General features: G+C 43.4%; 1 protein-coding gene across 1 annotated transcript; it reads left to right on the plus strand.

Moving 5' to 3' along the window:
- The first annotated feature begins 1,180 nt into the window (after window positions 1-1,180).
- lats2 (large tumor suppressor kinase 2) lies at window positions 1,181-23,771 on the plus strand. The gene is made up of 9 exons (XM_070914313.1): window positions 1,181-1,254; window positions 8,000-8,725; window positions 17,197-17,329; window positions 17,432-19,038; window positions 20,160-20,387; window positions 20,524-20,878; window positions 21,373-21,555; window positions 21,832-21,938; window positions 23,012-23,771. The coding sequence occupies exons 2-9, from the start codon at window positions 8,360-8,362 to the stop codon at window positions 23,567-23,569; spliced, it is 3,537 nt and encodes a 1,178-aa protein (XP_070770414.1). The 5' UTR covers window positions 1,181-1,254; window positions 8,000-8,359; the 3' UTR covers window positions 23,570-23,771.
- Window positions 23,772-24,175: the final 404 nt, after the last annotated feature.

Raw genomic sequence — 24,175 nt, forward strand, 5'->3', positions numbered from 1 at the left:
AATGTACTGATATTTTTTGATTTATCAAAGAGTGAAATACATTGGAGGAAGCCCCGCCTAGAATATGTGCGGTCAGAGAGGAGGAAAAAACAGGACCACTCACTCTGTGGCTTTTTAAACTCACTGTGTAGAATTTCAGCCTTTGGCGCACTCGCTAGCTGTTACCCCAGGATTTTCACCAGATTGTCTTATTTTCCCACGAACCTATGCCCTTAGAATATGTGTTGTACAGTCATTTTTTTTCTGTTAAAGTCATGTTTTAGGATATGCACCAGACAGTAATTGTTTTAAAAAAAACTGTCATTTTGTATGACATTGTTCTGGACAATATTGGAATGTAACTAAGTACATTTACTCAAATACTGTACAATTTTGAGGTACTCTACTAGAGTATTAACATTTTATTCGACCTCATACTTCTACTCCACTACCTTTTTAGGGAAATATTGTACTTTTTTACTCCATTACATGTATTTGATAGCTTTAGTTACTAGTTACTTTGCAGATTTAGGTTATTAATACAAAACATAGTCAACTAATACATTAGGGTGTATTATTATTGGATAAGCTACCCAGCAGCATACAAAGTAATCAAAATTAGCTTGCATCACAAATTATAATAATATACATTAGTCTGAAATGGGCCATTCTGCATGAGTACTTGAAGTATATTTTGATGCTAAGAGTTTGAATGCAAGACTTCCACTTGTAACAGAGTGTTTTTACACAGTGGTAGTACTACTTTAAAAGCTCTGAATACTTCTTCCACCAGTGGTCGTGGACTCTAAAAGAAGAGCACAGTAAAAAATATTTGTGCTAATATTAGCTAGCAAGCAAGTAGCATTTAACAAGTAACATTTACTGTTGCAGTTCCGCCTGGCTTTTTAGTGTTCACTGGTGCTGAGACCACATCTATTGAGCATGATAGGAGTAATTTGATTGATTTGTAGTTGCCTAAGTAAAAGAAAAACAGCCGGCGAGTGAAACTCGGGTACCAATAGACGATCTTTGGCCCAGTGCTGACGTGCGTCGGTCCGTCACGTGACCTGTGGAATGTTAACAATGCAGCGAGTGTCCAACTTTGTGCTGCATTTCTGATCCTGCCTGGAGTCTGGGGAGAAAATGGAGGCTCATTTCATCATATTTACCCAGTTCCTCCGTCTTCGCTGAGCTCTTCGGCTGTCTCTACGCGCTTTGTCGTTTGACGGGATTTACTCTCCAATCTTGAGTTATTCTTGCTACTTCTATCACATGGTAAGTTGAGACTTACTTTTTTTGGGGAGGGGAGTGGTGGTGTAACTTATTTCCACGACTTGTTGCTGAGGAAAAAGTTCCGTCGCGGGTGTGTTTAAAGTGAGGTATGTAGAAAGAAGGGGGTTTATCCCCCTCTCGCTTTGTGTCTGTTTTAGGGTTAACAGGACTACCCCAATCCTCTCTGCATAGGAATGTTCTGGTGTTGCTCCTCTCAGCCCCCAGCCCCAGCCTGGGATACAGTTGGGAAGGCCACAGGACATTAACAGGGGTTTCCGAGGGTTTTCATGTCCAGGGGCCCCAGTCAAAGACTGAAAACTACACAGACACCATTTTGTAACGGTTATAAAGCTTTGGCAAAAAGGTGGAGGGTAAACTTCTAAACAGAATAGTCTGTTTTCTACACTATCCCCTGGTGCTATTTCAAGTAATTGCAGTTATGCTGCAGACCCCAATTTAAGGACCTCTACGGGGCCAAAACTCCATGTTCAGTGATAGTAAAGGGGATCCAGGACATATCCAGCTATGGATTTACAGATGTTGTATATCAGAACACCCTTTGCTCATTTCACTGTTTTAGAGCAACACTGCATGCACAACTCTGTAATAACTACAGAGTTATGATATGTGGTTAAAAACAGGCTGTCAAGAGATATAAATGTCTCTAGATTAACCCTGAAATGATTTGATATTTTTAAAAAGTTTTTTACAGGTAACACAATGGGAGAAATAGTATCTGAGTCTGTCAGAATAAAAGAGGGGACATATAGGGGGGGAAAGTGGAAAAAAATGGACAGGATGCACGCAGATCATTTGTTTTGAATTTGCTATTTCCACTCTATTCCAAGCCTAAAGGCCAGCATAGTTTGGCACCGATGCAACCATGTGTTTCATTCAGGTGTGCTGCTACTACTACTACGCTCTAACACACACACACAGAGTCTCTCTTTCTGTTTGACACACTTTTACTACATTTAATTGCCCGCAGTGTTTGGTCTTTATCAGTCCAGGTGTTTGATTTGTTAAGAACTCACCTGGCAGCAGGTACGCAGCCCCTTCAGTACCAGCAGACTCCTCTGAATGCCGAGCAGCAGGCCCGAGTTATGCAAACCAAATCATAACACCCAAGTTTTATTTAGACTTTATGTTCCTGCCAGTGTGTTTTCCTAAGGCGAGAGGTCACATTCTTTAAACAATTAGGCCTATTATACTTAGGCTATGGTGGTGTAACAGTGTGTCGTCAGGTATCAGGCCACAGCTGGATTTAATTCTGTCAGGCAGTGCAGAGGCATCTGTCAGGGAAGTCATCCCTGCAGTGGGAAATCACCACCAGACTACAGACAGATGCTGGCAGATGTTGGCTGTGGCCATTTAAACTGTGTTGTTCGTTTTACTGTACACCAGCAGGTAACCAGGTCTTGCTCTGAAAATAAAACAACAAACCAGGTGGCAAAATAGCGAAGAAGCTTTGTGAAATTTGGGATGAGACAGCCACTGTGTCTCAAGCTGTAAACTCTGGCTCTTGTGCTGTGCCAAGGTCTGGTTTCAATTTGATGTGCATGTGTGTCTGTTTCTGGAGGACAGCGCTGGTACAGTGTCTGTGACGTCACCTGTAGATTTCATACGAGATGTTTTGGATGCTGATGTTGGATTTACCATCTTTTCTGTTCACCTGGGCTCAGATTACAGGGTTTCGACAAGTCTACCTGTTTTTAAATCGACTCATACATAGGAGAAATGTAAGATTATGTAAACTGGAGGAGTGCAAAATTGCACTAAATTAAATAAACAATAGGGCATCACACACAGAGAGATTAAAATCATCTTTCCAGGGGGAGTTCCACACCACTTTGGCTTTCTGTTGCTCTCTCAGGCTAATCTCTCTCTCTCTCATACAGACACATGCACTCTCCCTCAACTGGTCTTTGTCTGTATGCATAAGATGAGTCTTGGAAGATATGTTAGCTGAGGCGGCCTGTGCCACTAGCTGTTCCCACATCTCAGCGATCCATTAAATCTGCAGGCCATTATGGAAGTTCTGTCTCCATAATTTCCCAAATAAAGCAGAGACAGTATTGTCCAGATCAAACAGGTTAGATATTATCTGGGCAGCACTCATAAAGTCTGGCAACAGTCAGGAGGGGTCAGACGTAACCGGTGAAGTACTCACATTACCAAATATTCAGTGCTGAATATTGGTGCGGACTAAGATCTCATAACATATCGACACCCTCTTAAAATAATGACCTAAGTCATTTTTTCAGGTTTTTCAGAAAACACAAAAAACTGAATCAAATATTGAATATATGATATTTATTAATAATTTCCCTCAAAAAGGTTATGACAATAGATGACTATTGACATACTAATAACAATGTCTGTCAATTATGTAACATAAGAGGAATAAATGACTTAGGCAAATTTTTGAACATGCCTTTGTGACTTAAGCAATTTTAAACCTTCAACTCTGATAACTAATATTATGTTCAAGTGAGATTTTCATTAAATAAAAACACAAAAGTAAAGAGGATCCTTTGTAATTAGTTATACACATCATTTCTAGCTGTTAGATTATAATACAGTATTCAAATCTTTCTAAATTAGATCATGTAATGTGGTAGAAATAAAACAAAAACTGTAGATGAAAAGAGTTCACAGAAAGCCTATCACTTGTAACAGCCACAGATTCTGGTGCCTTTCCACTGTTTGCTAAATGCTAGCTTCATGGACTTAGCTATTTTGCTGACTAAAATGCTGACTAAAAAGACTGAATAAAAAGACTAAATAACTATGCAATATTTATAGCCTAGCCTATATTATAGTAAACCTCATCATTTACCAATAGGGGACAAGCCCTGAATCATGGAAATAACTTCAGTGGCTAGGTAGATTTTCATTCGTCTTGAAGCAGCCGCCATCTTGAAAAGCTTGTAAAATTGCCTAAGTCACATTGTCTTTTGACTTAGGCAAACACACTCTTGACACTCAGGTCATTATACCACAGGGGTAGACTCGCATGATCTGTTCAACTGAGGGTGCAGGCGATTTTACCAGAGGTGGCCAGCATCATGACAAAATGATTTAGGCAAAAAAATCATTTTTGTCAAAAAATGACGTAGGCCATTATTTTAGGAAGGTGACGATATTTAAAATCCAAAATATGCATCCCGTTTAAACTTCAAAACTGTCTAAATAAGAAGTCACCAACAAGATACACACTTTTCCAAAGATTTAGTGGGGGAAAAAAGTTGTCTATTTTCAAAGAGAGTTTTTTGGCTTTCTTGAAGTCAACATCTAGTGGCCACTAGAGGAACTGCAGGTTAAAGTGAATCACATTGGCTTTGTCATTCAGTTGATTGGTTGTTTTCCCAAAAACATACGAAAAATCTGTTGAAGGCCAGAATATTTCACTTGTTTCCTGTGCAAATTATTTCATAGAGTTCTTGAAGTGACATTTTTGTGATTTCTTTCTTCACTGTTAAAGGGAAATTGTCAATATGAGTGGAATTATCTTTACCTTGTGGCAGATTTTTGAATTGACTTATTTTACAAAAATCATCATTAACAAGACTAAATAAAGTTGAGGTTTTCTTCAGTGCACATTTTTGTTGCATGAAGTGACCATTTTCAGGTTGAATGTGGTCCAATTTAGAGTCAGAGGTTAAGAGTCAGGTCAGAGTAGAGATAAGGCTTAGGTATGTATTGTTGAAGATTAAGGTTAAGTAAGCTGTGTGTTGGTAGATGTGTGTATGAGTTGTGGTTTTCAGCAGAGCAATGTCTTAACACTTTTTTTCCTGGTAAATCTTTACGGTTGGACCTGCCCCAGCACCCTCCTAAAGCCTCTTTCCAGACAGAGATCATCCTTAATTCTTGTTTTTGGTTTATTTTGGTCAGCATAGACTGTCCCATGATTCAGGGTTATGAGGTTACTTGTAGTTACTTGTGGAATGGAATGTTCATTGGTCGGCCATGGCGCCTAAAGCATCACAGGAATGGAGGCAAGAGATCCCAGAGACGAGGCAACATTTATGTAGCTTGGCACCCTTGGCTCCACCCTACCCCACCACCCACCAATATAAAAAAAACATGTTTTTGTCTACACAAAGTTTTATCTGTACAAACAGTGAGGGCTGTGTCCTTCTTAGAAATGGCCCAAGGGATGTAGACTGCCAGGGAGGAGGCGGGTGGGGGTGTAGCTAAAGGGCTTCTTATGTTTGGCTACTTTGGGGTGAATGCCATAATCCCAGTACTGCATCAACTGGAAAGTAGCTCTGGGCGGTGTGGTTGAGATCATTATCACAAGATTAATAAGAAGACATTTTTTGTATTTAGATACAGAATATAACAACTTGGCAAATGTATAAATCCCATGAAATAATCAAATGAATGTTCACTGTAATGAACTTCCATCGTTTGGCATCACATAAGACCAAAATCGTCAACGTGGTATTTTTCCCCACTTTAAATTCCCATTTGAAATACTCAGTGTTTCCCAACACAGACACACTGGGGTCCACTGGAAAATGCATCTAAATAAATACTACAATATTCCTGAGTTTCAGCTCCCATTTGCTATGAAGAAGAGATCAAGAGAATGAGAATCAGAGCTGTAGCAAATTTGACCCGGACCTTGTGCCTCCGCTATGATGAACCTTCAAAATATTTCCTACAGATACTATTTGCTAACAGTTAAGCTAACTCTCCCTGTTGAAACAGACTTAGCCATGGGTTAAACTGACTACAAACACATTTTAAATGATTGAACACAGCTTGTCTTTATGCCTGCGGTACGTGGATATGTTTTAAGCACAAAAGGTGTCCTGATACATGAAATAACCGATTTAGAGGCGGGAACGCCTTCAACTCACCACTTATTTTCATATGTCAGGATAATTGTGGCTCAAATAATCAGGTTAATTTCTTTTACTAATCTACCTGTCAGACCTTTTGAAATACAACCAGATCAATTAAAGGTTGCTTAACAAAATGGTTGGAATAGCAGGCAAGATTTTAAAACCACAGCCATGTCGAAACCTGCCAGAATGTGATCGTGTCTGGCTGTTTTTCAGAGTAGGTAACAAACCAGATTGGTATCTGGAGACCAGACTTCACCTGTCAGCCAGACGGAAATCTTCTCTGGCTGAGGAAGATATTTGAAGCTTGTGAGCCGCTCAGTTGGACAGGAAACCAACCCGCCTGTCAGTTTCTGGGTCTAAGAGGTATTGCTTGGTTAGTAAAGTGAGACTTAAATTAAGTGGATAAGAAAGAAAACCAACCAATACATGGTGAAAAGTGAATGTACAAGTGAAATATGTCCTCCCCCTTAGTGTTCTGGGATGTTCCTCTTGGTTTGGTTTTGTCACTTGCATTCAAAATCAAGAATTTAGAAATTGCATAATCTCAATTTTGTCATACTGTCCAAACTGTTAATTCAGATGAATGAGGAGCACGTCACATATAGTGACTAGGGTCAGATAGTTAAATTGAATATTGTATTGGCCTTTGGGAAGATCAGATACGGTCCAACATTTTCACACCCTGATGTTAGCATTGTATAGTATATAGTATAGTACAGTATATAGTACAGCCTCACAGAGCCTTGTTGTTGATTCTTAGTCTTGTTTTCATCCTGCTAGTTGCCCATAAGATAATTGTGTCATGGGGGAGTTTTATTGTCCCAGGATGGTCTACATTACTTTGAATTTGTGGGGAAATGCTATCGGCAGCATCAGTACAGAAACACTGGTATCAGCATGAGCTTTGGATTCACAGTTATAACCATATACAACTTGTGCCGCAGTCTGTCAGTGTTTGTTTCATGTAATATTGTTGCTCTCTGTCTTCTCATCCTCTCTATTTAATGCTGCAAAAACCTTCCAAACCACCTCACATCTCATGTAACACAAGTGTTTTACGTTGGACTGCAGGTCCTCACGTGAGGCTCCTGACAGGAACATGTGCATTTATTCCACATGTCATCCCATCTGCCCTGAAGGAGTAACGCTGTTGTGGCAGAATGTGGTGTATGTTTCTCCAGATAAGACTGTCAAATGGTGTTAAATGTGTGATCACAGGGAAGCATCACAGGCAGAGAGGCTGACGCAGGGAGGGCTGCTGACTTGTTTTGACCCCACGTTGGAGCTCTGCGCTCTCGCAAGGGTGTTTACCGATGACCACGTAGCAGAAATATGCGGTGACAGGCTGACTTTTGCAACCGCAGCTATGCATTGGTGGGGTGCAGAGGGAGGCAGGTGATGTTTTATGACCCCTAGCATTCCTGAATTATGCATTAGGTATGCATCAGTGCTGCTTATGCACTACTAATACTGAGTCTGACTTCCAGACTTACAGGTTAGTACCAGTCTCAAACTGGTCCCATGTGACGTTTGTCATATATTACTGAAAATCAAGTCATTTGACATAAAAATTAAGGTTTCACTTGTTAATCAATAGCCTGCTGCAATGCACTGACAACACCAGCATGTATAACAACATCTATAAAACTCCAAAGCTTTTACCTTCTGTTACAGCAGGATGTCTTAGACCCTTTTGTGGCGTCCTCTCTGATGAGCCGTTAACATTTCTGCTTCACTTCTACATATTTGGTCTTTTTAATTAAAAGCACAACTCTCCTGCGCTTAAGATGTAAGCTGCCCAGTGCTTGCTTTTAATTTTAGAAAATAACAAAAACACGAACGCTGTGCATGACCACAGTCTCCATGCTCTAACTCCATCTCTTCCTCCACAGGCGAAGATTGGCAGCATCATGGTTTGGCTCCGTGGTGCCCTCGTGACCGGCTGTATTTCCTGGAATAAGCTGGAACCTGAGCCTTGAAAGCCACACCATGGAATGCCTGTAGTACCGCACCTCACCTTCATCCAGCCCACCAGCATCAGCAGGAATCAGAAACACAAAGAGAGACACAAACAAATAAGGGACACAGAGGAGGACTCCAAAATCTGTGCTTGTGTGCCTGGAGACTCTTTATCTATTTAGGTCATCCAGCTTGAAAGGGATCTTTTGGAGGGTGTAGGGGAGTGAGTGCCAGTGTGTGTGTGTGTGTGTGTTTCCCTTTTAGAGTAGGGGCCTGCCCTGGGCACTGAGGCCATGAGGCCCAAGACTTTCCCAGCTGCCCCGTATGTGGGCAACACACGCCAGAGGCTTCAGGAGATCAAGGAGGGTCTGAAGCAGCCGGCCAAGCTGGTGAGCCAGGCCCTGCATGGGGGCAGCTCCCGGACAGAGGGCGGCAGAGGAGCCGACTGCAAGAACGGCAAAGACACAGCCAGCCGACAGCAGCAGCTCCGACCCCCGCAGAAGTTCAACAACTACCAGAATGCCCTGCGGGAGATCCGCAAGTCCCTCATGCCCTTTGCCAATGAGTCGGGCCCATCTTCTGGGTCTGGACACCCTGCGGGCGCCGGGGAGGTCAACCGGCAGATGCTGCAGGAGCTGGTCAACGCCGGCTGTGATCAGGTGAGCCAGAGAGAGAGGAAGAGAGTGTGTGTGTGTGTGTGTATGGGTTTGTGTCTTGACAGTTTCTTGTAGGAGTGTATGGTGTCCTGAGCACGAGGATGTGCTTCGTTTGGTGCACTTCTCTTAGACTGAGTATACCAAGTTAACCATCCATTTTAATATCTGTAGTTGTATTAGTGCCTTGCAAGCAATGTTGTAAGTCAGTGAGCGAGACTCCTTTATGGTAATATTAGATTAACAGAATTTTTAACTGGATTAGCCACAAAAACAACTAACTGGATATTTTATCTATAAAAACTTTCTCAGTTGACTCTCCAGAACATTTGCAAAATTTGAAAATATTTCTGAAAGGAAATTCATAAAAACATAAAGCTGCTTTTATTTAACAAATCTTTATCTCCATTAAACTGAAAATAAAATATAAATGAATACAAATGTGGATGGATTAGAATGTTCTCATAAAGGTAAATAACAAATGTCAACTTGGTTGAATAAACAAATTTAAAAAACACCTCAGTTGGCCACAAACAAAACTTTATTTTGTGTTTTTACAACTCACAGGAAGCAATTTTAATGGATGACATTAATTGAACCTTCCATACAAACACAAATTATTAACATTCAGGAATCATAATGGATTAGATTGAGTTACTATTGTGATTTTTCATTGCCATTATGCTTTTGTCACATTTTTGTATATGCAATATGATGTGCCCTGATCATTTTACATCCCTGCTGTGTGTGAATGTGTGAGACATTCACAAGAAGCAGAGACAGAGGATGTATTGTAGTGTATTAATACAGTGTTGCTGTAAAAGTCATTTCACTCAGATGTTCGAAGCCACTCTTCCTCCTTCAGTCAGGAATTTTTAATGAAAGCAGTCAGGAGTGCTATACGCTCTTAGATGCAATACAATACAAGTCTTCTCTGCCAAGTGTACAGCGCTGTGGTTACGTAACGTGGGCCTGAGCGGTGAAATGTTGAAATATCAGGTGGGTTTCCCAAGTGGGCTGTTTGGCGTTTACTCCCTCCGTCCTGCTTGAGGAATGCGAGAGCGCCATCAAATGTCTCTGGAGAAGAGTGAGGAGGGAGAGAGTTTCCCTGGGAAGGTGTTTTACAGTCAGCCTTCAGCCCCAGAAATCACTGCGTAAAGTAAAGTGGATGCTGTTAATCAGGGATCACTTCTCTCTTCTCTTCTCTCTTGAGTCGAAGGAGAGTAGACCACAACCCTTTATCTCCAAACTTTATTTCTTTATTTCTGTCATTTTTACAGCTTAAGTTAAGTTTTAAAAGTTACATCATTACAGCAAGGAGTGAAGAAATGGTTTTGCTGCATGTTCCAAAAAAGATATGCTGTTAAAAATTGAAAGTATGTAAGTGGACTACAATAATTCATCGCACCTGGTACAAAGATCTGGATAAGGAGACAGAATTTTATCATGTTGCACTTTGCCGTTACGGCATTATGGCTGAAACTAAGGGCACTTTCAATCCAGCGATAGCAATAACAATGTAAGGAGGGTTGCGTAGGTGTGGGTTTGTTGCTACAATGAACTATTGGAAGATGAAATATGAACCAGGAAGTCCAGTTTGAAAGCTTATTAAATGCCGTGGCACCACGTAGAGATTTATCCTGGTACAGGATTCACTGGAAATGAATGAGGAAGTCTGTCACAATGAACGTGCACTAATGACTGCATGCATAGACTGACCATCAGCTTTGGGAACAGTTGAAAAACGTTCTTGGTTTGAGGGGCAACTAAGCCAGATCATTCAATCACAGCATGTCATCACAAAATGTCAGCTGGTCCAGTTTAGATTTGGTACACCAGTGGTTAAAGGGCTTGAGGATGGGACCTGTGATTGAGCTCGGCATGTGAAAATGCTCAGCTCAAGCTCAAAAAATCGACTTCAGCACATCACAGCCAAAGACCTGCTGTTTGTTGGGTGTTTGCTGATAGCAGGGCCGTTGCTCTGCGTCTTGTTTCCCCGTCTTACATACCTGGACTGACTGTGTGCTGCATTAGAGGCTCAGGGAACTCAGAATGGGCACAGCAGTTAATTCTTTTCAACATTTCACCTGTAACTTTATCTGTTTCACTGTACTGTGATTATTTTGTCGTACGGCTCCATTGGCAGCCATTTCCGTGGCTTCAATGCCGGCGAGTTGACCTCCATCGCTGCCACCATTGTAAAGTAGCCGGAGCAGCGCAGGCCCAGTCAATACAAACAGGAAGTGAACATTCAACGGCAGCAGGGTGGAACAGTTCCTTCTGCTGCAGCCGAGTCGCCACCCAACATGTCGCCTCTCCTCCCCCTCTGACTCTCTGACTTTGTCCCTCGGTGTCTCTGTAAATATGTGTATACTGTATGTGTTTGCTCCATTCTTACAAGGAATGAATGAGTGAATGATTAATCATAATTGAAGTAAATTCAATTATAGCGTACAAATAAAAATGTGAGCAATCAATACTTATTTTAGCTTCACATTCAGAGCACATTAAACCAAAATAAAAGCCAAAATGTGAGTTTGTTTACAAGGCTGCTCAATATCAACACAAGTGTGACATAATCAGTGCGGATTAGAGAACTGAATCTTTTGTAAACAAAGGATTTCACTTTACGAATCTTTAAATAATTTACTAATACATATACATAGGCCAGGGGATATAGTCTTTGTGTGGGTGGTACAAAAAGTAAAAACAATATTTTATTTTTAAATTTCATGTGCATACTTGTAAGGCCTGACCCTCCAAACTGACCTCAAACAACAATCACTGACAGGCAGACAGATTCTTCTCGGAGGGGGAGCCTTCAGTAGGCAGCTGAGAGTGGCAGCATTTGAAAAGATGTCCTATGAATGGTTTGGAAGATTGGATATTGTATATTAGAAAATGTTTCGTGTTTAGTGCCTTACATGTACACATTTGTGTGTGTGTCATTAATAACCCATTAGGACCGCTCTGGACGTCTTTACCGTGATGGACTTTGCCTCTGACAGACAGACAGACGGCCTCCATTTTTAGGCCACCAAGCTGTGGGTCTCTATTTTTTCTTCTTCATGCATCTTCTAGTGCCTTCATGGCTGCCTGGGATCAGCTACTATGTCCTTGAACACCCCTCACCTAATTTCTCCTTCGCCTCTTCTGCAGGCAACCCTATTTGTTCAGCCCAACTCTTATCAGCTAGCTTCGTCTTCCTCCTCCTCTTTGTCTCTGCCGTCTTCTCCAGCTGCAAATTACAGAGCAATGTGGCTCGTTACATAATCACTTTTTTTAAAGGAGGAAATGTTTTGGAGGGGGAGCGAGGGTGGGAGGGGGGTGGCATGCCACGCATTGAGATGACAGGGAAAGAAAGGAAATGAAGGGAGGAGGGTGCGTTCAGCACTTTCCTTCCCTATACTGCTCGGCCATCCTCACAGGCCTGTATGTGCAGGACAAACTGCGGCCAGGCAGGAATCTGATGCATGCTAAGCATATTAAAGCCTTCGACGTGTTAGCGAGCAAACTCTGCGGTGTTTATGTAACGATAAAGCTGACAGGACGTGACTGGGAAGCAGTGTATGTGTGTTAGTGTTCATGGTTTGTATGTCGGGGTGGAGGACGTGGCTTTCCTCGGCTCACGCTATAATAACTTGTAAGTAAGGTGTAACCTCGCGCACACTTATTTTGTTTCCAGAGGAGCTTTTTGCACGTTACTGCCATGGATGAGGAGGAGGAGGGAGGAAGACGGTGCATGTTTTATGGCTCTCTGTGTGGAAATGATGCATGGACGTCCCTCTTGGCATGTCCATCCATCTGCACTCCGCTCCTGAACGTCCTCCATATGGCTTTGATTTGCAGGGTCCCATGCTGGAATGTGTTTCAGAATTGGGTCAAAGAGACAACTAATATCAGAAAACACTCGGGGTAGTATTGTCAACTGTCACCCTTGTGCAAAGAAAAAGAGTGTATGTGAGTAACTCAGCCTGTGTTTGTAGCACTTTGTGTGTGTGTGTAAAGTTTGTAGGCTGGTGATTATGTGTTTGGGATAACTCGGCGGCTTGCGGCCCGCGACCATTATCACAAGGGTACAAATGTGGCCTGGATATTTTTGACAGAGAGAGGGAGGGAGAGAGGGAGTGAGGGAGGGAGGGAGAGGGAGAGAGGGAGAGGGAGAGAGGGAAAGAGACTATCCAGAATGCAAATAGCTTGAATTCCTGCTTCCCGGGCTGAGGAATGTGAGCAAGGAACATCTGTCGCCATGACAGCCGGGGTCACAAGGCCCGCCTCCACCCAGCACACACACACACACACACAAAAGAGAGGAAGTGTCGAACAATAAAAAGCAGAGATTATTCCTGTGTTTTGATGGTTCAATATATCTGTCAGTTTTAATATAACTCTGCCTCAGAACTGTTTAATGACAGCTTAGAAATTGGAGGCTATGTTTTAAACCAGATATACTAAACTTCATTATAAATACTGGTTTACTATTCTGAAACACAAAAGGTAAAATGTACTGAGTGGGGAAAAGAGATCATGACAGAAAGAAAAGAAAATCTTAAGCCTGTGTCCCTGTGTTAGCTGTTCATTTGTCTTCTGTTAGATGGTAAATGCCAAAATGCCTCTTTTCTTTTCCTGTAAAACATTAAGATATTTTTGATGACTCATCTTGAGCTCAAATCTGATTTGACATGCTAGCTGAAACTGCCCATCAGATAACATCCCCATTTTATATGTTATCGTGGCTCGCCCCTCTCTACGACGGCTGGTTTTTCACCCCACCTTCGAGTTTGGCCGTACAGAACAGCTAAAACACTTCCACCTTGTTCTTACTAGTTTGTTTTGAGCATACCTCCGCCTTTAGACGTCGCAATGTGCCCAGTTGGGGACATTTGTTGCAAGTCCCTCTACTTCTCTTCTCATTTCCTATCAGCTCTATACTGTACTGTCTAATGAAGGCCGAAATGCCAAAAAATACTTATTAATAATGAAATTAATTCTGCATTACCATACTTACATGTTGTAAACCATGTACAACTTGGTAATACTGTATTTCATTATCATCATGCCATTAAAGAAAATTACAATGTGAAAGAAAGATGCCTGCATGAGAAGCCGGAGGGAAGCAAACGAGGTAGAAAGACTGAGCGAGACAAGGACATAATGTGACATTACTGGGCGGCTCTGGCAGCCAGCACTCTCTACTGGCTACGCAGGAATGCAACAGACACACACATACACGTACACACAGGAAACGAAGTATAAACAGTGGTGTGGGTGTGTCTGTGTGTGTGTGTGGATGGTCAGTCTTGGGCTCTGGGACGTAGTTATGTATGTGTGTATGAACATGCGGATGCAATGGGAGGGGACGAATGCAGGCGTGTGCACGCTGCATGCAGTTGTGTATTTATACCTATAGAGACACACTGTGATGGACACCACACACACACATTACAGAAGGCATAGAAAGAGTGCGGCCTTGGCATTTCCTGGCTTTTTTGACTTTTAAAGCATTTATGTTTGATTTAGTTTCCTTCCAACAAATGAAGCTGGCCAGTCTGTCTGAGAAACCGCTGGCAGAAGAGGCACAAAATGTCCGCACAGGGATACAACTTTTACAACACTCTAAGGACAAAGACATGTTTTTGTTGCTTCTGTTGTTGGATGACATTATACTCCTTTGCATTATATTAAAATAAAAAACCTTTATCATCCTTGAGGTAGTAACTGTTTTGATGCTGGTTACAAAATGCCTCAATTATTAGTATTATATAGAAGGCCAAGCAGGTTCATTTATATAGCATTCAAAGTGCTTTACTTAAGGCAAAATACATTAAAACAACATTTAAAACACAATTGAAGAGAAAAAAATCATTGATATAAATAGGCTAACAATATTCGAGAGCACAACAAAATCCAGTTGAAGTTGAATCAACACGTCTCTAAAACAGTTTCAACAAAAACGGAAAACATTATGACCTTCATGAAGGGAAGATTCATTGCAGGATTGTTGTATTAGACCACATTCGTTTTTGCCAATGAGTATGAACAGTTTCAGTGCAGTGACAGTCCAGTAATAAGTTGCCCCAAATGTACTAAAGGAAGAAAACAGGAGAGGTTTTTTTTTTTTATCTGATTGGAAAGCAGCTGAAGTTTCTTCACACTGACGATCATCAGGAAGTTGCTTCCATCTGTGCACAGCATAGTAGCTAAATGCAGTTTTACCATTTTGGCTCTGACTCGAGGCCCTTCTATCTGACTGCTCGGCTGGGCTGCTGAGTGATTTATAAACTAGCAGCAGCATTTTAAAATCTAAAATGTTCTTGAAGCCGTTGTAAAGACTTAAGAGTAGGAATAATATGCTCACTTCTCCTGGTCATTGTAAGAACTGAAGGTGCTGCAGGTGTTTAATGGTCTTTTTGGGAAGAGCAGCGGAGAAGCCGCAATGGTATTCCATAAATGATATTCATAAGGCCCCCTGTGGCCCCATGAGTGTGTCGGAATAATGAAATCCACCTAATATCATCTGTAAAAGGAGACTTTCATTTGTGGCTGCTGTTACTGTGTGTGGCCAGCAGGGGCAGCTGAGTGTGGGGGTGAATGCCGGCTCTGTCAGAGCGGCTGGGCAGAGGTCTGAGTTGAAATGTCTTAGCAGTGAGGTCATATGCCAATAGAGGGGATTTCCTCATCTAGGTGTGGGTCGCTCAGTCGGAGAGGGAAAGACAGAGTTTCTGTTGTGTTTATCTCATACTCTCACACTCCCTGTTTGTTTACATGTTTATTATTGTGAAAAAGACAGGAAGTTCATGGAGATGAAGGCAGTTGTTCCTCGTCTTGTTCCCCCACCACCCCATCTAAAGGAATTTTGCTTTGCAGGTGGGGGCCGCATCACCTCAATGTATACATCTACTGCACAACATATACAGGAGAGTGTTTTCGTGAAGAACACTAATGAGGTGAATTTAAGTAAAAAGCTATTATTAGATTTTCCTATTACATAGATATTACCCCACAGGCAGCAAATAAATAAACAGAAACTGATGAAACAACAATTTGTAGTGGACAAACTTTGGTCCATTGAAACTGTCAGTTTGACTTTTCTTTTTATTATCTTGATATAAATCTGACTTCTGAAGCTATAAATCAGAACCACAGTTGGTTACTGTGTCTTGCTACAACCAAAGTGCATGTTAAGCCGTCTTTGTCTGGGGGAGTTGAATGGATTTCTCATTTGAATTTTGTGCTGAAAAGCTTTTAAGACCTCCTGCTTTACATTAACACAAGAACCAAAGGACTGATTGACATTGTGTAATAAACGGCCGTAAACTCGTAAAGAATGCTCTGCATGTTTCCTCCCTCACATTTTCATCACAAATTACACGGCAGCTGATGAATAGAAAATCCCAGTGGTTAACCAACATTTTTCACATAGGTGACCTACATACCTTCAGGCTTTTTACAGTGACCCACCTGTTGGATCCTGGGATGAGCTCCCAGTGCCCCACCTTTTGGCTATGATTGAGGAGGGAGATGAGCTGAAAGGCAAATAATTCAATAAAATGTAATTTTACATCAAGAATAAGGAGAATGCATAGATCTTTAATTCAGTTGAAAAAAAACACACAATCTTGCTTTTATCATAGTATTTTGGTGTTTTTTTGCATCTTATGCAAACTAAATTGGCTCAACGTTAATCATTCGGGTGGTGCGTTATTGATGGCGGGAAACTCCCATTTCCAAGATTTTGGAGTTGGCTGCCAAACAGGAATCTTTTAATGCAGTATGCTTCCAAATTCCCATGATCCTTTTCACAATGTCCATGTGTTAATGCTTGTCTTCTTCCTTTTTTTTGCAGACAAAATGCCATAGATCGGGTTGTGCTTTGAATGTCATTATACTATTTCACTGCAAAAGCAATAAAACTGTTGCTAGATTATTATTCCTATTTCCAATAGTTGTTTGACCTTGTTTTGGTGGTATGTTGTTGTGACTGACACAGGAAGTCACTGGTATGTGACCCCACATGGAGAGGATGCAGGTGCTTGAGCACCTTCTGAGCTAAAGTTTATTTCTGTTATGTGTTCCTTATGTTTTTGTTGGGTGTATGGACACCTTCAAGGCAGATTATCCTCATTTTGAATTAATGTGTGTTTCAGGCATGTCTGTGCCTGTGTTTGAGTATTTTTGTGTGATTAGTTGCAGAGACCAGCAGCAATGTATTTTGAACATTATGTTTAGTTTGTTTGTGAGTATGACAAGCGGGTACTGAATATCAGGCCAGATTTGTAGTCTTGTTAACATATTCCTTGATCAAACAGTTCCAGAATTTAATTTAACAATTCGCCAATTTTAGACTCTTTATTTAGGCAAAGTTCTTGTGCAGCTAAATGCTTTTAAGTATTCTGTTTTTGTTAAATGAAAAAACGGGAGGGGGGTGGGTGTGTCAAGTTTCTCAACATCTCTTTATTTGTGTGCATTTTTCACAGGAGATGGCGGTGCGGGCGCTGAAGCAGACAGGAAGTAGGAACATCGAAGCGGCCTTAGAGTACATCAGCAAAATGGGTTACCTTGACCCTCGTAATGAGCTCATCGTCCGTGTCATCAAGCAGACTTCACCAGGTACAAATACAACCGCTATAAGTTGACTTCTATGCTCTTCATTTCATCAAAATGTTGTTATTTTTTATATACATTGAGTGATCTTATTTCTTCTCCTTTCAGGAAAAGCTGGAATGCCAAACTCAATGGACCACCGACCTTCTTTAGAGACTTCAGGTGAGGCAGGTCCCATGCCTCCGTATCACCAGATGGGAGGAGCTCCCATGTATGAGGGGGCAGGTGGATATGGCCCTGAGGGTGAGATGCCCAGACCCTACATGAGTGCTCCCCCGGTAATGAACTACATGATGCCCCCATCTGGTGCAGCACAGGGCCCTGCCATGGGAAACCCGATGGGTCGACCTCCCAGCATGGGCACCTATCCACCAGTGATGGCTACCCAAAGCAATCCAGCCAACACCATGTATCCTCCAGGGGCCCAGCAGAAGGGCTACCCTGGCAGTATGGAGCAGCACGGACCGATGATGAGCTACAACGTCCCTGGCCAGCCTCTGCAGCTCCAGCCTCAGCCACCAGGGGGACCGGTCCCCGGCCCCCTCTATGACTACGGCCATGCTAGACCACACATGATGGAGCCTGCAGGCTATGGAGTCAAGAGGACCGCCTCCTTCCAGAACAAGATGGCACCGCCCCCCATGACGCCTCCAGATAACTACGTCAACATGCAGGGGAAAGGGGCCATGGGCCAGAACGGTCCAGGAGGAGGAGGAGGGGGAGGGTACCCAGCTAACCTGTTCCTGCCCCCTCACTCCCACCCACGCCAGGCCAGCCCCACGTCCCACCAGGTCCACATGATGTCCCGTTCTCCAGGTGGGGTGGCAGCCATGGGCCCTGACTTCTCCGATATGCCCCAGGGCTTGATGACACCATCCAGGGCCAGCCTCAACCTGGACCTGTATGAGCACCACTGGGCGGGGCCTCCAGGTCCTGAAGGGGCCCCTACAGCCAGGCAACCCCAGCCCCAGGGCCCATTCAGGGGGGAGGTGCGTGTCCCCAGCAGAACCAACTCTTTCAACAGTCGCTCTGCGGGGCCCAATGGTGTCCGGCCTGCGATGGCTGCACCCCCCACAGCTGGCAAACAGGACCCCTCCTTGGGCCCTCCGAACACAATCACAGCTGTAACATCCCCGCCCATCCAACAGCCGGTCAAGAGTATTCGTGTGATGAGGCCAGAGCCCAAGACGGCTGTGGGACCGTGTCACCCCGGCTGGATGACTGCTCAGGCCCAGGACGCAGCTGAGCCCCTGGCCTACATGCCAGAGGAGGCCTACTCCCTTGAGCCTGCTCAGGAGCCACGCTGCCCACCACCACCTTACCCCAAAAACCTGCTCATGTCTGGCACAGCTGGTGAGCCAGGAGCCATGGAAGGACCCGGAGCCATGTGTGGAGCTCCGGACCTCTGCAACCCTGCTGCCAGAAGCACACACGGCGGCAGCGGAGGGAGCGGAAAGGCTGAGGAGAGCCAGCAGGTGAAAGAGAAGACGAAGGTGGGCAAGGGAGAAAAAACAGTGAAAGACAAGAAGCAGATCCAGACGTCACCTGTGCCGGTGAGGAAGAATGGACGTGATGAGGAGAAGAGAGAGTCACGCATTAAGACCTACTCACCTTTCGCTTTCAAGTTCTACATGGAGCAGCACATAGAGAATGTGATGAAGACCCACCAGCAGAAACTGAACCGCAGGCTTCAGCTGGAACAAGAGATGTCAAAGGTAGAAATAAATTAACAAAATCAAAGGTTTGATTGAGGAACGTATTAGGGCGATATATTTCAGTTTCAGTACATCTTATTTGGACATTGCAAAAGGCCACTTATATATCCCCAGGTGCTTCCTGGAAAGCATCTTTAAATAGAAATTAAAGGAGCACAGCAGTGGTTTTGCATGTTTCAGCCCATTGACTACAAATTGTGTATATTTTACATTATTGTAGACCATTTTCCAAAGGATACCATAAGCGTTAAGAAATTTATAAATTCCAAGCAGCTGTTGCTTGAGGTCCATTGTAGTGGAAAACATAGCTGGCACATGTATTTCTGTGTCAAATTTAGATTATGTAAGTATCGACTCTTTTGCAAGCAGCAACATTTTTCATTTTTATAAAAACAGCCAAGTTTACAGTATTATGTGTTGATTTTCAGCAGAGCAGACATCCATCAGGTCTCAGACATCCTGGACTGCATCAACTGAGTAAAATTTAGACAAATACTTAATAGAAGCAAATTGTTGACTGTCTCCAGCAAGCATTGAGTCTCTGGAAGTTGGTTTTCAAAGTGCGTTAAAAGAATATTAAACCAATGGCTGTCTTTAGCTTGAAAATCAATAAGGAAACTCTACAAAATGGCCAGGAGTAATGTATTATCAATTTATAGTTAATGGGCCACTGGTCAAGTGTTCGGGTCTCAGAATGATAATGGGTTGTACAGAGCGATGATGTCCAGAGAATTCTCCCTCAGGGCTTTGTTTTAGACAGCAGGACCTTTGTCTAGGAATGAGAAGTCAGTGAGTTCACACTTGTGTTTGCATGAGCTTGTCCTGAGTCATGACTTTGGCCTCTGCCCTGCCCTTTTGACCTACTTTAAAGTGATTGAAAGGCATTTTTAGAAGAGAAAGAAAATACCACAGCTAGACCCAGACAGTTTTAGAATGAGTTAAATTTGACAACAAAGGTCAGGGTGCAGGGTTCAGCCCATGCTGACATTCCTAGGTCATTTAATAACCAAAAATGAAAAATTAACTTGTTTTTAAGTTGTTTCTGAGGCTGCTTTTGAAAGGTTGTAGTCATTGTTTATTCCCCTCACTGTCTGTCTTCATCCCCTGTCCTTCCTGCTCAGGCTGGCCTATCGGAAGCAGAGCAGGAACAGATGAGGAAGATGCTGAACCAGAAAGAGTCCAACTACAACAGGCTACGCCGTGCCAAAATGGACAAGTCCATGTTTGTCAAAATCAAGACTTTGGGCATAGGTGCCTTTGGTGAAGTGTGTCTTACGCGTAAGGTGGACACTGGTGCACTTTATGCCATGAAAACACTGCGCAAGAAAGATGTGCTGAACCGCAACCAGGTGATTTCATACGTTTGTGTTCATATGGTACACAGTATTACTGTTTTAAAGAGGTCTTTAGTTAGGGCCCATGCTTTTGTATGTCATTACATGTTGTTATGTAAATGAGTTCAACTGGGTATTTTCTTTGGTCCAGGTGGCCCATGTGAAAGCAGAGCGTGACATCCTGGCGGAGGCAGACAACGAGTGGGTGGTACGTCTCTACTACTCCTTCCAGGACCGCGACAGCCTCTACTTCGTCATGGACTACATCCCCGGAGGAGACATGATGAGCCTGCTCATCCGAATGGGCGTCTTCCCCGAACATCTGGCGCGCTTCTACGTGGCGGAGCTGACACTGGCCATCGAGAGTGTCCACAAGATGGGCTTCATCCACCGCGACATCAAGCCAGACAACATCCTCATTGACCTGGACGGACACATCAAGCTGACGGACTTTGGCCTGTGCACGGGCTTCCGCTGGACGCACAACTCCAAGTACTACCAGAAAGGTGAGGCAGTTTGTGATGATGGTTTAGAGCTCGACTCATGCTTCTTGGCCAAAACATCTTAACACACGTACACACACGACTTAACACAGTTTTACGAGTTTCTGTGAGGATTCAGTGGATTGTGTAAACATATATATGATATGTAACAATATACTGTATAATCCAATGCACGAATGAAAGTGATTTTTCTTAGAACTATGTCTCACCCTCACTGAATGGAGAATCATATTTCATGTATATCTCATATATTATCTCTGAGCCTTTGATTGTCTTTTTCTAAATATTCTGTCCATGCAAAATCAAATGAGCTTGCAGGTGCATTTTCAGACACATTCATACTTGGCAGCTATCAAGTCCAGCCAGTTTTCTTTTGCTGGTCATTAAGTGCTTTGATCAAGTGTTACCTTTCCCATCTAGCTAATCCAGGCAGTGTGTCGTTGTGTGTGTTTTCTGTGTGGAGTTTAACAGCATTGTTTCCCTTCTTCTGTCTCCAGGGAGCCACGTCAGACAGGACAGCATGGAGCCCAGTGACCTCTGGGACGACGTGTCTAACTGCCGCTGCGGCGATCGGCTGATGACGCTGGAGCAGCGTGCCAACAGGCAGCACCAGCGCTGCCTGGCTCACTCCCTGGTGGGAACACCTAACTACATCGCACCGGAGGTGCTGCTGCGCAAAGGTGGGCGAGAATATGATGGATAATTGCTGCAGATACAGATGCACAGTGTCTGAAATAAAGTGTCTGATGACTGAAAAACATTTGGCTATGTAATCATCCAGACAAAAGAGTTTAGCTGCTCTACACAAAGCAGCAGCAAAGGCAGCCAATCTTATTATTTATTAGCTTATTATTTTGGATGAACACGGTAGAAACTGTAGCCCTGTTTTTGACTTGCTGTTCAAAAGTTGTGGAATTCTGTAAACTGTAAACTAACTATTTGTGTCTTGTGTGCAGGTTATACCCAGCTGTGTGACTGGTGGAGCGTGGGAGTGATCCTGTTTGAGATGCTGGTGGGACAGCCACCCTTCCTGGCCCCCACACCTACAGAGACTCAGATTAAGGTCAGTGAAGAAGAAAAATGTCCCTGCTTTGAATTACAAATTAAGTCATTGACCGAACAGGCCAATTAGACAGTGCCACCAACTATAGGACATTTCTCCAAAGTGTGGGTTTATGCCTAATAGACAGATGTAGTTCTTAATGCATCGATAGCAATGGTGGCTGGTGATTATTTACCTGTGTTTCTGCTTACACACTATTGTTGTCTAGCTTGATGCACTAAGCTTTGACTTCAACTATAGAAGAATGATCCCCAAAACTTTATTGGACTTTATTCAAATTTATAAATGCTGCATGCAAACATAAATGCTGAACGTACATTCATTCCTATTTTTCATAAACATAGTGAAAATATTGTCCTGACTTCTGTGATAATAACAGCAATGCCAGAATATAGTGCATATAAAAACAGCCGCTTAGCCTACTGTTTGTTGCCATCTGCTGGATTGGACCAGTGAAGCTAGCAATGGCTAATATTGTGTTAATGGATAGATGTGTCCTAAAAGGCCACCGTACTACAGTTTGATGTAAACAGGAAGAAGTTGAATAAAATCTGAGCTATTGACCATCTGCCACTGAGAACAAAGACAGCTGGACTCATATTTAGACTTTTCTGAACAACACAGAAGGTGAATGAAACACTGTAGACCTCATACTCGGCTACAGTTACAGGAACTGGAATCACAACTTTGTTCTTTATCTCAAACCTGGCCTTGTTAAAGGGTCAGTTCAGCCAAATCATTAAAAAAAATACTCATACAGATAGTTTTGCAATCAAAAGCTGTTTTTGGAATAATGTGACCCCAAACAAGTCAAATACAAAGATGTAGTTGACGAGAACAATCAATAAAAATGGAAACTCAAACATTTAAACTTTTATGGCAAACTCCACCTGAAACATTGTGTGATAGAATCAAAAGCTGCAGAGTGAACCTGATGGTGAGACTGTACAGTATTAGTCAACAACTGTGTCCAACGTCAAGAATGAACCTTCAGTCTCAAGTCAGAATTGTAGGTGCGTCTGACATTACTGTGGCTGTGACGACCTCATGTGATGTGTCTGTCCCCTCCGCAGGTCATTAACTGGGAGAGCACACTGCAGGTGCCTGCTCAGGTCAAACTGAGCCCCGAGGCCGTCGACATCATCGGTCGCCTCTGCTGCTCCGCAGAGGATCGGGTGGGTGCCAACGGCGCCGGCGAGATCAAGGCTCACCCCTTCTTTGCCCAGATGGACTTCTCCAGCAATCTGCGGCAGCAACCAGCCCCCTACAGGCCCAAGATCGCCCACCCGATGGACACATCCAACTTTGACCCCGTGGAGGAGGAGGGCGGTCCCGGTGCGTGGAGTGACAGCGGGGACAGCACCCGGGCCTTGGACATGCTCTGCTCCCCACATGGGAAGCACCCAGAGCACGCTTTCTACGAGTTCACCTTCCGCAGATTCTTCGACGACAACGGCTGCCCCTTCCGCTACCCTAAACCACTTGAGGCCGGCGGTGGGTCGCCAAGCATCACCGGAGCCACTTGCATGGGCCCAGAAGAGGAGGAGGAGCAAGAAGAGGACGAGGAGGAAGAGGACGATGAAGAGGAGGAAGGAGAGCAGGGGGAGGGTTGTGAACCGGTGTACGTCTAGAGCTGCAGACTGACAGGCTTCCTGAGCAGCGTGTGTCTATTAATGCTCATCATTCAGCTCATGACTCCCCCACCTACCACTGCTCTTCTTCTGCATATGTGTCTGTGTGTAGAGGTGTGCATGCTACACAGGCGTGTCTGTGTATGTTTCTGCATACCTGGCATGTGTGACTGTTAAGTTGCAGGAGCAGGATTGATGAACATTGCCACCTTGTGGAATCTATAGTGCATCCACATTGACTCCAAATACAAAACTCCCCTGATCCAGGACCAAAAAACAACATTCTGTATGTGACTGCATCGAGGGTGAAGCAGATGCCATCAGAAGAGCAAGACTCAGAAACTGTACAGGTTGAAAGGAGATAGTTAATATTCTTGGGAATGTAAGGATGTCTGGATCACAGACAAGATTTGTAATTCGAGGACTGCTTCTGGTTTCTCCAGCGGTTTCTTGTCCCATTCCTTCCACCCTTGTGTCTTACGGACGACTGAAACACCTACACGGTGATCTTCTGACACAGGAGCTACTTCCTGTTCTACCTGAGCTGCTTTACACTCAAAATATTGGACACGGCAATGTGTGAAGAGTGGAACCAGTTTACTCGTC

The sequence above is a fragment of the Enoplosus armatus genome, chromosome 11 (genome assembly GCF_043641665.1).
Source record: "Enoplosus armatus isolate fEnoArm2 chromosome 11, fEnoArm2.hap1, whole genome shotgun sequence".
In the NCBI taxonomy this organism is placed as follows: Eukaryota; Metazoa; Chordata; class Actinopteri; order Centrarchiformes; family Enoplosidae; genus Enoplosus; species Enoplosus armatus.